Here is a 16,506-nt window from a genome sequence, read left to right on the forward strand (position 1 = left end):
CAGGGATGAAGGACTTCAGTTACGTGGATAGATCGGAGAAGCTGAGGTTGTTTTCCATTGAGCAGAGAAGGTTAAGAGGAGATTTGATAGAGGTGTTCAAAATCATGAAGGGTCTAGACAGAGTAAATAGAGAGAAACTCTTCCCATTGGCGGAAGGTTCAAGAACCAGAGGACACAGATTTAAGGTGATTGGCAAAAGAACCAAAGGAGACATGAGACAAAACTTTTTATGCAGTGAATGGTTATGATCTGGAATGCTCTGCCTGAGGGGGTGGCGGAGGCAGATTCAATCGTGGCTTTCAAGAGGGAATTGGATAAGTAGTTGAAGGGAAAAAAATTGCAGGCTACGGGGAATGAGTGAGGGAGTGGGACTAGCTGGATTGCTCTTGCAGAGAACCGGCACTGGCTCGACTGGTCGAATAGCCTCCTTTTGTGCCGGAACCATTCTATGATTCTATGAAAACCCTGTGGTGGAAACTAACACATCCTGGGGATTTGTCAGTCTTTAGTGCCCTTATTTTTTTCTAATACTGTTTTCTTGCTTACGTTAACTTTAGTGAATTCCAGTCCTTGATTCATTATTAGTTTCCCTGGAATGTCAGGTATATTATCCTCTTCCTCTACTGTGAAGACTGACACAAAGTAATTATTCAACAAGCCTGCCATTTCCTTCTTTTCATTTGCAATATTACCCGCATTTCTTTATTTTCATTTGAAGTATTACCTGCATCTGTTGTTAAGGGCCTACATTACCCTTGACTACCCTTTTTCTTCTAATTTAATGTAAAAACTTTTGGTGTTAATCTTGATATCCCTCACAAGTTTCTTTTCGTATTTCATTTTTGCAGCCCTTACTATCTTTTTTTGTCTTCCTTTGCTGTTCTTTATATCTTCCATCCCCTGGATCTACACTATTCTTTGCATTTTTGTATGCTCTTTCCTTTAGTTTCCTTTTGTCGACCATGGCTATTTTATTTGGTAAGTAGAGCTCTTGTCCCTTAGGGTTATATACTGGTCCTGTATTAAGCTAAATTCTTTTTTGAACGCCTCCCACTGTTCATCTGTAGTTTTACCAGATAACTCTTTTGACCAGTTTGCTGTTGTCAGTCTCTGTCTCGTCCCATTAAAGTTAGCTTTATCAAAATCTAGAATCTTAGTAACGGTTAGGTATGAAAAGGAGAAACTTATCATTGAATTCGATCATATTATGTTCACTGTTAGATAAATGTTCCCTAACTGTTAGAATATTATCTAAGTCTGGCTGATTACTCATTACTAAATCTATTATGGCCTACCCTCTTCATAGAATCATAGAAAGTTACGGCACAGAAGGAGCCCATTCGACCCATCGAAAGAGTTATCCCGCTTAATCCCACTTTCCAGCACTTGGTCCTTGGCCCTGTAGGTTACAGCACTTCAAGTGCACATCCAAGCACTTTTTAAATGAGTTGAGGGTTTCTGCCTCCACCACCCTTTCAGGCAGTGAGTTCCAGACCCCCATCACCCTCTGGGTGTAAAAATTTCTCCGCAGCTCCCCTGTAATCCTTCTACCAATTACTTTAAATCTATGCCCACTGGTCACTGACCCCTCTGCTAAGGGAAATAGTTCCTCCCTATCTACTCCCATCATAATTTTTATACCTCAATTAAATCTTCCCTCAGCCTCCTTTGTTCCAAAGCCTATCCAATCTTTTCTCATAGCTAAAATTCTCTTGTTGGTTCTGGAACATATTGCTCCAGAAAACTAACTTGAATGCGCTCATGAAATTCACTACCTTTCTGACTTGTGTTACTCTGCTTTTCCCAATCTATATGAAATTTAAAGTCTACCATTAAAACAACTCTGCTTTTGCTACAAGCCTCTCTAATCTCTGAAGTAATATATTCTGCCACTTCATTGCTGCCATCAGGAGGCCTGTAGACAACTTCCATTTCACTTTTAACTCCTCTCTTATTCCTCAATTCTAACCATAAAATCTCCGCTGATTGCTTTCCCTTACATATATCCTCTCTTACTAATGTTGTAATAGTATCTTTAATCAGTAAGGCACCCCCTCGTCCTCTTCCAATTTCTCTATCCATTCTAAAGACCTTATAACCTGGAATATTTAACTCCCAATCATGACCAGCATCCAGGCATGTCTGAGTAATGGCCACCATGTCATATCCTCTAAGCTGCATTTGAGCCTCTAATTCATTCAATTTATTTTTTATACTCTGTGCATTCGTATATAAAACTCTTACTTGGGCTCTAACCTATCCTGCTCTGATGCTGTCTTTCTCACACCGTTTAACTTAACATGTTTCTTATTTGTCACTCCTGCTGTAACTACTTTAGTTATTTTAGTATTCTTTCATCTGGAGTATCTATATCATTGTTTGTGACCTGATCTCTGCTCTTATCCCTTTTTTAAATCTTTAAACTATCATTTTTACTATTGTTTCTGGCTGAGACCTCCCCCCAATTCCTTTTTATCACCCTATTTATCCTTTCTGCTAGGAACTTGGTCCCAGCCCAGTTCAGGTAGAGCCCGTCCCAACGGTAGAGCTCCCTCCTGTCCAAGTACTGATGCCAGTTCCCGTGAAATGGAACCCTTCCTTTACACAGCACTCCTTTAGCCACATGTTCACCTTCCTGATCTGTTTGTCCCTATACCAATTAACACGTGGCTCGGGTAATAATCCTGAGATTACCACCATTGAGGTCCTGCTTTTTAATTTAGCTCCTGACTCCTGATACTTCCTCAGCAGGAGCTCCTCCCTTTTCTTCCCTATGCCATTGGTCCCAACATGGACCACGACAATGGGATCATCCTCCTCCCTTTCCAAGTTCTTTTCCAGTTGCATTGAGACATCCCTTAGCCTGGCACCAGGTAGGCAACACATCCTTCGGAACTCTCGGCTGCAGAGGATACTATCAATCCCCCTAATTATTGAATCCCCTTTAACTACTGCATTTCTATTCTGTTGCTTCTCCTTATCCTCACAGGTATCAAGTACATTGCCTCTTTTGGAAAGGACCAGTGTCTGCGGTACCTTCTCCTCTATCTCTCCTCAGTTCCCCCTCCCCTGCTGACTGACAGTCACACTCTCCCCTTCCTGTACCTGTGCTTTCCTCTGAGGTGTGACTGTACTCTGGAGAAAACTATCCAGAAATTCCTCCCTCTCCCTTGTTTTGGAATGTCTCTAACTCGCACTCCAGCTCAAGGACTCTGAGCTAGAGTGTCTCAAGGCAGAAACATTTCCTGCAGATGTGGCAATCCGGGACAGTCTCACTCCACAAATTCCCACATATCGTAGTCCTGACACATAGCCTGCACTGCCATTTCTAGTATGTATGTATTTATTTATTAGTAATGATTTAATTCTAGATATATTAAAATTACTTGAAATCTAGATTATATTTAGTAGATGGATTTAGCTTGATTTCAGATTAATTTGTAACTAATTAGTGTTTTTTGTTCATTAACTTTAATTTAGTATCCCCATAACTCCCTATTTATTATTTATGTATACCACATTGTTATTTAATGCAATTTGGATCCCTTTAATGTTGGTATCCTCTATTTAGTTAATTTTAATATCCCCTTATATAAATAAATGAGTAATTAATTAGATCTATTATTTACTGTTACCTCTTGCTTTAAATTACTTAGCACTTCCTACTCTCACCAAATTCCTCTCGTCACTCTGTTTAGCAAGCAACTCCATTTGGCTTGCTGAGGTACTAAATGAGTACTTTGCATCTGTTTTCACTAAAGAAGAGGATGCTGCCAATGTCACAGTAAAGGAGGAGGTAGCAGTAGAGAAATTGGATAGGCTAAAAATAGATAAAGCTGAAAAGGCATCCTGTCCCGATGGGATGTATCCTAGGTTGCTGAGGGAAGTAAGAGTGGAAATTGTGGAGACCCTGGCCACAATCTTCCAATCCTCCTTAGATATGGGAGTGGTGTCAGAGGACTGGAGGATTCCTGGTCAAAAAAAAGGAGAGGGATAAACCCAGCAACTATAGGCCAGTCAGCCTAGCGTCAGTGGTGGCGCAACTTTTAGAGACATTAATCCAAGACAAAATTAATTGGTACTTGGAAAAATATGGGTTAATAAATGGAAGTCAGCACAGATTTGTTAAAGGCATATCTTGTTTGACTAAGTTGATTAAGTTCTTTGATGAAGTAATGGAGAGGGTAGTGCAGTTGATATGTATATAGACTTTCAAAAGGAGTTTGATAAAATACCACATAATTGACTTGTTAGCAAAATTGAAGCCCATGGGATTAAAGTGGCAGTTGCTGCATGGATATGAAATTGGCTAAGAGACAGAAAGCAGAGAGTAGTGCTGAACGGTTGTTTTTCAGACTAGAGGGAAGTGTGCAGTGGTGTCCCCCAGGGGTCGGTGTTGGGATCACTGATCTTTTTGATATATATTAATGACCTGGTCTTGGGTATACAAGGCATAATTTCAAAGTTTGCAGATGACACGAAACTCACAAATGTAGTAAACAGTGAGGAGAACAGTAACAGACTTCAGGAGGACATAGCCAGACTGGTGAAATGGTCAGACATGTGGCAGATTAAATTTTAATGCAGATAAGTGTGAAATGATTCATTTTAGTAGGAAGAATGAGGAGAGGCAATATAAACTAAATGGTACAATTTTAAAGGGGGTGCAGGAACAGAGAGACCCGTGGATGTACGTGCACAAGTCTTTGATGGTGGCAAGACAAATTGAGAAGGCTGTTAGAAAGGCATATGGGAAATTTGGCTTAATAAATAGAGGCCGAAGAGTACAAAAGCAAGGAAATTATGCTAAACCTTTATAAAACGCTGGTTAGGCCCGAGCTGGAGTATTGTGTCTACTTCTGGGCTCCACACTTTAGAAAGGATGCCAAAGCCTTAGGGAGGGTGCAGATGAGATTTATTAGAATGGTACGAGGGATAAAAGACTTCAGTTACGTGGAGAGACTAGGAAAGCTGTGATTGTTCTCCTTAGAGCAGATAAGGTTAAGGGGAGATTTGATAGAGATGCTCAAAATCATGAAGAGTTTTGATAGAGTAAATAAGGAGAAACTGCTCCCAGTGGCAGAAGGATGAAATGGACAGACACATGGCACCTGAAATTTAACTCGGGGGAGTGTGAAGTGATTCATTTTGGTAGGAAGAATGAGGAGAGACAATATAAACTAAATGGTACAATTTTAAAGAGGGTGCAGGAACAGAGAGGTAACCAGTGGACACCGATCTAACGTAAGTTGCAAAAAAATACAGAGGCGACATGAGGAAAAAAAATTTTATGCAGCGAGTTATGATCTGGAATGCACTGCCTGAAAGGGTGGTGGAAGCAGATTCAATAATAACTTTCAAAAGGGAACTGGATAAATACTGGAAGTGGAAAAATTAGCAGGGCTATGGGGAAAGAGCAGGGGAATGGGACTAATTGGACAGCTTTTTCAAAGAGCTGGCACAGGCACAATGGGCCAAATGGCCTCCTTCTGTGCTGTATCATTCTATGATTTGATGATTTGACTACAAACTTCTTGGTCCAATCCCTCCTATCCTGACCATCTACAGTTGACACCCAAAGTTAGGTTCCTTCCCCTCATCTCTCTAATCCCTAGTCACAGCTTTCCACCTTATCTGCATTTTGCCTAGATAGGCGCATCTCTATTATAGTACAGTTTTTTTCATGTAAAAGGTTAACAACCACTCCCAGTTTGTCTTTTCTGCTATTCTGATATCTGTATCCCTACACGTTTATCAAAGCTGTGTCGTTGTTGAACCCAGGCTTTGTGATGCCTGTGATGATATAGTTTCCACTTCTCATATCTATCAAGGACCTTCGTCTCTCCCATTTTATTCCTAAGACTCCCAGCATTCACATATAAAATCTTGATGGATCCCTTTCCCTCACTTCATAGATTGATGTGTTTGCTTATTGTGTCATTATTTCACCATGTGGTCATATCCTTCTATTTGGCAAACTTACATATCACTGTCGCATTTTCCGTCATTTACCAGCCTCTACTCTGTACAGTGATATTTAGCTTCTGTATCTTTTCTATCTGCATCACTCTTTATTTTCCATGTTTCTAGCTCTGCTCGTTTTGCCCATTCCTCCATCTCATTTGTTTCAATCTTTCCCCACTGTCTCATTTACCCTCTCTGCAAAGACATTGATACTCTTCTGATTCAGGTGAAACTCATCCCATCTGTAGAGCGTGAATTTTTCCCAGTGTAGCGGAATTTCGAAGTATCAGGAGTCCCCGCACGTTAACAGAGCTGCCTCTACTAGAAGTAGTTCTGTGATAAACTGCTGCCCCTGATCCAATTCACCAGTTTTGGAGTAGTATAAAGTATCGTAAATGTTGCTAAGTTCAGAAAGTAATTAATAATACAGTATGTTAGTTAAAAATAAGACCATGCATTTATGATCTTTAGCTTTTTATGCTGCAATTTTACAAGATCATAAATACTGTCTTTGGTTACTCCCAGTAATCCACATTTTATTTTACACACACAACTGAAATTGTTCTTAAAATATCTAATAGTTTACAGTACCTTGTGCAATCAGGCTAGATTTAACAACATTCGTTCAAAATCTTAGCTGGAATCATGGCTCCCTGGATATAAAAGTGAAGAATCTACGAGCAGCAGTTTCCGTGGTGTGCTTGAAGTCTGTAAGAACAAGCTTTATTTATAGGTCACGGTGGCTTTTCTTTAATAGTTCTCCATCTTGTACACATTAGTGAAAAAACAACTTCCTACTGTACTAAATGTTATGAGTTCTCAGACTACGTAACCTGGCACTCTGCCAAAGGAGATTTGATCAAACTACTTGGATCTCCTAATGACGTCAAGAACAAAAACATTTGTTCCTGTTGTTTTCTGGTCTGGGAATCTGGTTCTGCCTGTTGGGAGGCCATCATTCCCTTCAGAGGAGCACTGTTCCTTGTCAGCTGTCCAATAGCCCAGAGCCTTTAGAAGTAATTCCACAATTAGCAGTAGTTTAAAGTATCAAGTAGTACAGAACAGAAGGAAGCAGCACTCTCACAATCCACTGATCACTGGTTTCTATATTTTTAATAAATTTAGAAGGCAATTATACTGTATCGTGTTGTGTGATTAAAGCTAAACTATTAAAGGCTAATTTGGGATGTTACACCCTGGCCAGAGTTTTCCCAAAGGAACAACAATTTCACTGAACTGGTTCCAGTATGGACATTTGGCAAGGAATCACAGTAATTTGCATTGTAGTCATAATTTACTGTGCTGAAAAAAAAATTGACCAACAAAAAATAAAAATCACATTCTAGATTGATTTATAAGTATTTACAGTTTTGGCCACCAAGTCCTATTAATTTGTGTTTTTCTTTCGGATTGAAGTTTTGCTCAAGCAGCTGTTTCACAGCATAGTACATAGAATCTCCTATCTTCAATGAATTATGGTTGGCGATTTTTTTTTAAAAAGCATGGACTACAGTGACTCTATTCAAATCTTTAAAGACAAATATCACCATCATTGCTTTTTATAAATCAAATGGCTGAGAACTGTGATAAGTTCATATTCTCCTTTTTAATGGTATTAGTTTACTTTAAATCATTGAATGCTAAAGCCAGAATTAGTAGAATTGACTTGCGCCATTAAACCTGACAATACAAAGGAATTGAATTGCATAACACAGTTGAGCTAGAGTTGCTGAAGCACCCTGGATTGTTTATATCTGTACTGATGACAATTCAGCTTCTCCAACAAAAGATCCTTTTAAAGAAATTTAAAAGTACAAAGAAAGTTAATTAATAACTGTCTTCATAGCTAACAGCAGCTTGCAATTCTAGACCACAAGAGAAGGTCTTGTAAACATACCTTCAGCTTTTTTAAAATTCATTCATGGGATGTGGGCGTCACTGGCGAGGCCAGCATTTATTGCCCATCCCTAATTGCCCTTGAGAAGGTGGTGGTGAGCCACCTTCTTAAACCGGTGTGGTGAAGGTTCTCCCATAGTGCTGTTAGGAAGGGAGTTCCAGGATTTTGACCCAGCGACGATGAAGGAACGGCGATATATTTCCAAGTCGGGATGGTGTGTGACTTGGAGGGGAACATGCAGGTGTTGTTGTTCCCATGTGCCTGCTGCTCTTGTCCTTCTAGGTGGTAGAGGTCGCGGGTTTGGGAGGTGCTGTCGAAGAAGGCTTGGCGGGTTGCTGCAGTACATCCTGTGGATGGTACGCACTGCAGCCACGGTGTGCCGGTGGTGAAGGGAGTGAATGTTTAGGGTGGTGGATGGGGTGCCAATCAAGCGGGCTGCTTTGTCCTGGATGGTGTCGAGCTTCTTCAGTGTTGTTGGAGCTGCACTCATCCAAGCAAGTGGACAGTATTCCATCACACTCCTGACTTGTACCTTGTAGATGGTGGGAAGGCTTTGTGGAGTCAGGAGGTGAGTCACTCGCCTCAAAATAACCAGCCTTTGACCTGCTCTTGTAGCCACAGTATTTATATGGCTGGTCCAGTTAAGTTTCTGGTCAATGGTGACCCCTGGGATGTTGATCGTGGAGGATTCGGCGATGGTAATGCCGTTGAATGTTAATGGGAGGTGGTTAGACTCTCTCTTGTTGGAGATGGTCATTGCCTGGCACTTGGAGGCGCACTCATGAATCTACAACATGATCAATTTGTCTCATTAAGTGAATAAGACTAATAATTCACCAGTGATCATTGTCATATGATAAACTGGCATTCCTCTGTCATCAATGTGGAATTTGTTTATACCACAGTGATTAAACTTTTAGATCTCCATTGTCAGTGATGATCTATATTATTTAATTTGGTCTCCTTTTCCCCATTCCTGCCTCCACCCTCCCCCCCCCCCCCTTCCCCCCCCCCCCACCCCCCAATCTTTATATATGAGCCCAGACAGTAAAGGCCAAATTTTCTACTCCTTCATGATCAATTGGTGGAAATTCTGGATAATGATCAAGCAAGGGAAGTCCTGCCTGATTCTCTCTCTTTCCCCCTTCCCTCCCCCCGCAAAGCCAGGAACAATGAGACTAAGTGTAATGACCTGCTGAGTTTGGTGAACACACCCCAAATTAGAAATTTAATCTGGCACCTTCCTGGTTTGTATGGCTCAGTACCATTTGGAAAGTGCTTTTATCTTCAGTGTCTTCAGGACTTTTTCACCCACGCAGTAACCATACAAGCACATGATCTCCCTCAGTATTCACTGTATTTAAGAGAACATTTTGCATTGATCACTCTTTGTTTGAAGAAACATTTTCTGATATCTGCCCTAAAATTACTTTTTACTAGTTTGAACCTACATTCCCTTGTTCTACTCTCATAGTTTAATTTAAAGTAATATTCCGGGTTGACTTTCCCTATACCTTTTAGCAATCTTGTATACCTCTATATGATCATGTCTCCGATGCCTCATTTTCATGCTGAAATGACCAAGTCGTTCCAGTTTTTCCTCATAACTCAGACCCATTCAAGGTCTTGTGGCTGTTCTCTACGCTGCCTCAAGACCTTCAATATCTTTTGTTTCTTACCAACCAGAACTGCATGTAGTATTCAAAGTGTGGTCTGACTAGAGCACTGTAATAGTTTGATCATTACCTCTTCTGACTTGTGTTCTACTGTTTTGACTATGTAGTTCAACATCAGCAACAACAAAATTAGATTTATGTACAGTAACACCTTTTAATATAGCAGATTTCCTAAGTGCATTCCCAAGGGGGAAGAGAAAGTAAATAAAATAGATAAAGGAATGGACACCAAGCCATGGTGGGAGAGTTAGGAGAGGTGACTGAAAGTTTGGTTAAAAAAATTGGGGTTTTAGAAGTTTTTAAAGGTAGAGAGAGGAAGGTGCTTGGAGAAGGAAGCCCAGAGTCTGTCTGAGACAGCTCAAGGCTCTGGTGAGGCAAAGGGAGAGGTGGAGGAAATGCATAAATGGCCAGAGTCAAAGGGCTGCAAGGGATGTAAAACTGGAGGAGATTGCAGAGATCTATTCTACGTTAGGGTGGTTAACCAAGGTAACTAGATGATGCAGTGAATTGGTTATACTTTCTCCTGGAATTCTCTACCCCAGAGAGTTGTGGATGCTCAGTCATTAAGTATATTCAAGACTGAGGTCAACAGATTTTTGGACACTAAGGGAACCAAGGAATATGGGGATAGGGCGGGAAAGTGGAGTTTTAATAAAAGATCAGCCATGATCTTATTGAATGGAGGAGCAGGCTGGAGACGCCTATGCCTGTCCTTATTTCTTATGTTCTTTTGAACCTGGATTTTTATCCAAGCCAAATTGATGGTATGGAAGTTCCTGCTTGACTAAGTTTCCCAACTAGTGTAGTCCGATAAAGTCCTAGTGGGTTTCATTCCACAGCATAAAACTGCCCATACTTGACAGTCTTGTACAATAAGCCTATAGGGTTGACTTGGATGGGAAATTGAAATGTGACCCTAAGGTAGCAGAGAATGCTTTTCTACGGTTTGGTTTTAGACATATTGGAAGGTTTGGTTCTTTCCTTTATGCTAGTGGATTTCCCATGGCGTTGCTTATGGATCAAAATGAAGTTAAATAAATAAATAGTGGGCTGTTCACCTACCGCAGATTAATAAAGATATTTGTGCCCATCTCATAATGCAGTTTTTATATAAATTTACATTTACACACACTTGTGTATAAAGCCTTAATTCCCATTGTCGAATTTTTGTTGCACTTTTATATCAGTTTTTCCATTATAAGTTCCTATGCTCATATTTATAATGTAAAAGCCCTATGTAAACTGGTTCCTGTCACTGTGCAATTATAAGTTGTAGGCATTAGTGCTGGGTATCCTTTTCTCCACAAATTGACACACAATGCCTTCAGAAAATTTCTCACGACCATTTTTTTCCACAGTAACTGAAATTTCTAATGTCCAAAATAAAAAAAATACATATTTCACATGATTAAATTAAGCCATTGGATTGTCTTTATTGCTTTCATTGAAGTTTTACATGAAAATCTCAACCTTTCAAAATTGATGAATTAGAAACTATCAGCTTCCAAATGAGAGTGCTGAGTATGTAATTATGTGGTTACTTTTTGTAAAAATTAGCAAACAGAAATATAATTAACAATTTGTTTATTTTAGATTGGCAAACAAACAAGATTGTGACGGAGCATTAGCAGAGGCTGATATCATAGAGTACCTTTCATTGGAGAAGTTGGTCAATGAAAATAAATGCCTATGTCAAATTGTAAGTATTTGAATATCACCTACAAATATTCACCTTTTCTCTAATAAAAGGAGGCTCAGTTTCTTTTGTTTTTCTCCCCCCTCATAATTAAAGCCTCACATCCTTGGTATGATCCTAGTGACTCTCTTCTGTATCCTCTCTATGGCCTTGACATCTTTCCTAAAGGTGCCCAAATCTAGATAGAATATCCTAACTGTGGTCCAGTCAGTGATTTGTACAGGTTTAGCATCTTTTCAATTGCTGTTTGCTCCAAGGACACTTTGTCCAGTGAAATCAGTGGGTCTGGCATGCGATCATAAGTAAATTGAAGCCACTTACCTTGGCTTCCGGGTTTTGCACTGGAAAGCTGCGCAGCGGGCGGACTGCGCACCCGCATCATAGGCTGTCAGCTGGAGGAACCCTATTTAAAGGGGCAGTCCTCCACTGACTGATGCTGCCGAAAATCGGCAAAGTTACAGCATGGAGCAGCCCAGGGGGAAGGCTGCTCCCAGGTTTAATGATTCCTCACTCCAGGTCTTACTGGATGGGGTGAGGAGGAGGAGGGAGATCTTCCACCCGGCGGACGGGAGGAAGTGGCCTGCCTCTGCCACCACAAAGGCCTGGCTTGAGGTGGCAGAGGAGGTCACACACCTGCATACAGTGCAGGAGGCGCTTCAATGACCGAACCAGGTCAGCCGAAATGAGTACTCTTACTCATTCCCCGACACTCCGTCTGCCACATCACAGTCCCCACCCCACACCTCCTTCTGCACTGCCAACACTACTCTATCACATCACTCCCCACACCCACTGAACCCTCATACTCATCTTACCTGCACTTCCTCACCTCCCCAGTACTCATCCCACCACTACCACTCAACCCTGTCCTCATACAATCTCATGGCTCTGTCTCATACTCACCCTCTCATGCATCTCTTTCACGGTCAGCCTCACCCCACCTGCCACTACCTGTGCTGCAGCCACAGGGCATGCATCACGTATGTGTAGTAGGAAGCGTAAGGCAAATGCGTCATAAGCATGAAGGGGATGCACAAGGGTGTTTGAGGTTTGTCATGGTTTTTACATATATTTGATTTCTGATCAACTCACATTACTTATTATATTGTCACAATAATGCCCTTTCATGAGGTTCTCCATGAAACCCTTGATGCCACCCATTGGGTCACCCTACAGTGGGTGTATGTGTAGTTGCACGACTACTTTGTGCAGGTGCCTGTTGCGCAGCACTGTGTTGTGTAGCTCCACGTGGCTGAGGTGGACGGCGTGCCTGGCGAGGCTGGTGATGTTGCTCATCCTCCATTGGAGTGATGAAGTCAGCTATGGAACCCCCCCCGGCATCCTGACGGTGTGAGTGTGAGGGGGTCCGCAAAGTAGGTAAATGTGTTTGGACAGCAGAGTTTAGGGTATGATGTAATAATTTTGAGTGGGGAGACAACGGTATGGCAGGCAAAATTTTGTCTGAGGTGACAGAGTGCCCTGTTGCAATGAATGAGGTATACCCCCCAACTGTCAAGGAATCCTCTGCATCTCCCAATGGCTGCTGACTGAATCACGTCTGCAACAACAGGGAGCGTTTCCCACAGCATAGGAAACACGCTGAGGAGAATCAAAAATCACATCCCTGCTAAAATCTCTTCCCAATGAGGTCAGTCAACGACCTCAAGTACCTCCCTAACTATCTAAACTGTCATCCCGACGGCTTTAGTTGCCGGTGGGAGTCCCGCATGAAGGGGCTGCGCGCGCACTGATTCGCGTCATTGGGGAACCCGGAAGTGGGCGGGTTGGAGCCGGGCTCCAGACCCGCTCCGGCATTCCCCAATTTTAGGAACCCTCCTGCCATGAACGCACCCGCTCGGCCATCCTAAAATTGACCCCTAGGACTCCGCTCAATATTCCAGACCTTAGCACCCTCCCCAATGCTGCTACATCCTGGGACCCTCCACTCCCACTGTGGCCAAACCCTGACATTGCTTCCCACCCTCCTAATGCCACATGCCAGGAATAGCCCCATATTCCGAACTCCATATTCCATCTCCCAGTGATATCAAACCTCAGGATGACACTCCGTAGTACGACTGCTAAAGCTGCCAGAGCCCAGCGCACTCCCATAATTGCTGTCAAATCCTACAGTCTTCTCCCCACTCCACCCCCTCCTACTATTAAACTACTGCATATCTAGAATTTTGCAAAAGCTTAGAGTTTAAAATTAAATCATAGAATCATAGAAACTTTCAGCACATCGACACACATGCCTGTGCTAGTTCTGTGAAAGGGCTATCCAATTAGTCCCACTCCCTCACTCTTTCCCCATAGGTAAAGGAACATATAATAATAAAGGCCACTTATTCATGGTTTTCATGGAAAAATGAACAGAATCATGGAATTTGATCCCCAAAACGTCATGAGAACACTGTTGCCAATTTCTACAACTCCACTGCTGCCCCTGCTGATTTCACCTATTTAGACACAAACCAGGTATTAAACCCAGAAATAATCTCTTCTGTAAAGCTTAGTAGCATATCTTTTTACTTTATACCAACAGGAGCCATGTTCTGCTGTTCTGGGGTATGGAAAAAAATTGGACAAAGCTATTAGAAAAGGCCTTGGTTGGCTTTTGACCACCATAGCAAAGGATTATGATGTTCTACAAGAACGGGTACAAAAAGACACAATGGAGCAGAAGGTACAGGAAGAACAAGAGAAACGAGAACGGGCGGAAAGAGTACGTAGAATACGAGAGGACAGGTAAAAGCACATGTAACAGTTTCACTTGTCCGATTTGTTTGTCATTCCTAACTTTCAACATTATGACTGAAGTGAAATTTATTTTCAATCCATCCTTCAGAAGGATTGAATTACAGACCATTTCCCACTTTTTCATAATACCGTTGTATACTTAAGTATTAATTGAAAAAGATACTCCAAAAAAACCTTGATTATATGCTTATAAAAATAGAGGTACATTCTCATGATTTCTAGAGTTTGGATGATTAGATTAGCTTTAAAAAATGTTGGAGGAGTTTTATTTGAGAGATGCTATAGTATTCCTGTTTGTTTGTGTAGATGGGTTGTACCTTAGTTTAAAGATCCATTCCAGCTCATTGCTAGCACTTGTCTGAGTCAGAAGGTTGTGAGTTCAAGTTCCACTCCAGAGACTTGAGCACATAATCTAGGCTGATACTCCAGTGCAGTACCGAGCCCCATCCGCTCTCCCAGGTGGATGTAAAGGATCTCATGGCACTATTTCGAAGAAGAGCATTGGAGTTCTCCTGGCTAAATATTTATCCCTCAACCATCATCACTTTTTTTTAAAAACTGATTATCTGGTCATTATCACATTGCTGTTTGTGGGAGCTTGCTGTGTGCAAATTGGCTGCTGCATTTCCTACAATACGACAGTGACTACACTTCAAAAGTACTTTGGCTGTAAAGCATTTTGAGATGTCCTGGGGTCATGAAAGGCGCTATATAAATGCAAGTCTTTCTTTCTTGGACAACAACTACTATAAAAAAGCTTTTATCACAAATGCCTCTAAATCATATTTGTGGCCTGCGACAGGAAAATAACTTGACTTCCCTGTCCTAGTTCCATTAGAATACAGGCCATCTGTAGAGGATTATTCTGGCCTGTCCATTGGAAAACATATTTTTGTTTACAATTAAGCTTAACAGTGACGTACACTTTTAAATAGATTTCCTGGTAGAATGTAGTAATATTTTAGGAATGTTCCAACAGCTACGATTTGCATAAGTTTTTTGTATTTTTTTTTAAAGTATATATGCTTTGATCTTTTTGTTATATTTACATGAGACTGAAATTTACAGTATTAGTCTCAGCATTGGACTATTTATTGGAATGTAGTCCACATATATTAGGATAAGTCTCATCTCCTCCAGATTTTTTAGTGCTGTTAAGTGGAAATATATATATAGGCTGTCCCAATCTAATTCCTACTGGACATGATTCCATATCATAATATGAGCCAATAATTGTACAGAATACAGGTACTGTAGTATAGGGCTATGTTACTGGACTAGTAATCCAGAGACCTGGACTAACGATCCAGAGAATATAAGTTCAAATCCCACCATGACAGTTTGTGAATTTGAAAGCTTGTATCAGTTTTTAAAAAAACAACTGCTTCACTAATGTCCTTTAGAGAAGGAAAGCTGCCGTCCTTAACTGGTGTGGCCTATATGTCACTCCAGTCCCATACCAACATGGTTGACTCTTAACTGCCCTCTAAAGTGCAAGCCACTCTGTTGTACCAAACCGCTATGGGCAATTACGGATAGGCAATAAATGCCGGCCTTGCCAGTGATGCACAGATCCCAAGACTGAATTTAAAAAACTACATGATAAATCTGACTAGTCATAAAACAATGACAATTCACAGGGGAAATTTGAAGACTATTCTTGAAAATGGGTTTATGTCTCTGTAGAGAACGTGAAGAAAGGGAAGGTGCTTTGCAAGAGGGGCATCCTCTAAATCAGGACGATGATGAAGAACCTGACCCACAAATAAACCCCTTTCAACCTATATCTAAGGTCATTTCTGTGGTAGGTATTGAAACACGTTGCCAGAAATAATTACCTTTTTAAAGGTATTTCATTTAAATGCTGGATTTTAACATTGACATCAATTCCTTGACTGGGCCTCTAATTTAATCTCATTATACTTTGATAATTTTGAACAATATTGATATCTGTGTGATAATATATTGCTATGAAAGGCATATAGTAAAGCCTACAGATTTTTAGAAATCCCATGGTAGACCTTAGCTGCAGTTTTTAGTGTAGGCCATACTTCCGAACCCAATTACAGTACTGGGGTAAAGATAACAGAAGATCAGTGGGAGGTGTTCAAAAAAGAATTTGACGTGATACAGAATCAATTTATACCCCTAAGAGGCAAGAGTTCGACTTGCCAAAAAAAAAAGTCATGGACAACAAAAGAGGTAAGGGACAACATAAAACTAAAAGAAAAAGCATTCAAAAATGTAAAAAAATAGCACAGATCCTGGCAACTGGGAGAGATTCAAAGAACAGCAAAGGGTGTTGGCAACAAAAATGGAGTATGAAAAGAAACTTGCAAGGGATATCAAAATCAACACAAGATTTTTACAATTATTAGGAAAAAGAGGGTGGTCAAGAGCAATGTAGGCCCTTAAAAACTGATAATGGTGATATTGCAAATGAAAATAAGGAAATGGCAAACATGTTAAATAATTACTTTGCATCAATATTTACAGTAGAGGAAGTGGATAGC

At 40.9% G+C, this 16,506-nt stretch overlaps 2 protein-coding genes across 8 annotated transcripts in view; one reads left to right on the forward strand and one right to left on the reverse strand.

Annotated features, from left to right (window-relative positions):
• The window catches only part of stx19 (syntaxin 19), a 30,554-nt gene extending 23,835 nt beyond the window's left edge, over positions 1-6,719 (reverse strand). Inside the window, exon 1 of the mRNA XM_067992832.1 lies at positions 6,556-6,719. The gene's annotated coding sequence lies outside the window, so the exon portion shown is untranslated. The remainder of the gene's footprint in view (positions 1-6,555) is intronic.
• The window catches only part of arl13b (ADP-ribosylation factor-like 13b), a 98,354-nt gene that overhangs the window by 59,517 nt on the left and 22,331 nt on the right, over positions 1-16,506 (forward strand). For all 7 annotated transcript variants that reach the window (XM_067992826.1, XM_067992824.1, XM_067992829.1 and 4 more), the window contains exons 5-7: positions 11,131-11,236; positions 13,779-13,981; positions 15,680-15,797. In XM_067992826.1, coding sequence (XP_067848927.1) covers positions 11,131-11,236; positions 13,779-13,981; positions 15,680-15,797 — 427 coding nt within the window. The remainder of the gene's footprint in view (positions 1-11,130; positions 11,237-13,778; positions 13,982-15,679; positions 15,798-16,506) is intronic.

Source organism: Heptranchias perlo, chromosome 11 (assembly GCF_035084215.1).
Source record: "Heptranchias perlo isolate sHepPer1 chromosome 11, sHepPer1.hap1, whole genome shotgun sequence".
In the NCBI taxonomy this organism is placed as follows: Eukaryota; Metazoa; Chordata; class Chondrichthyes; order Hexanchiformes; family Hexanchidae; genus Heptranchias; species Heptranchias perlo.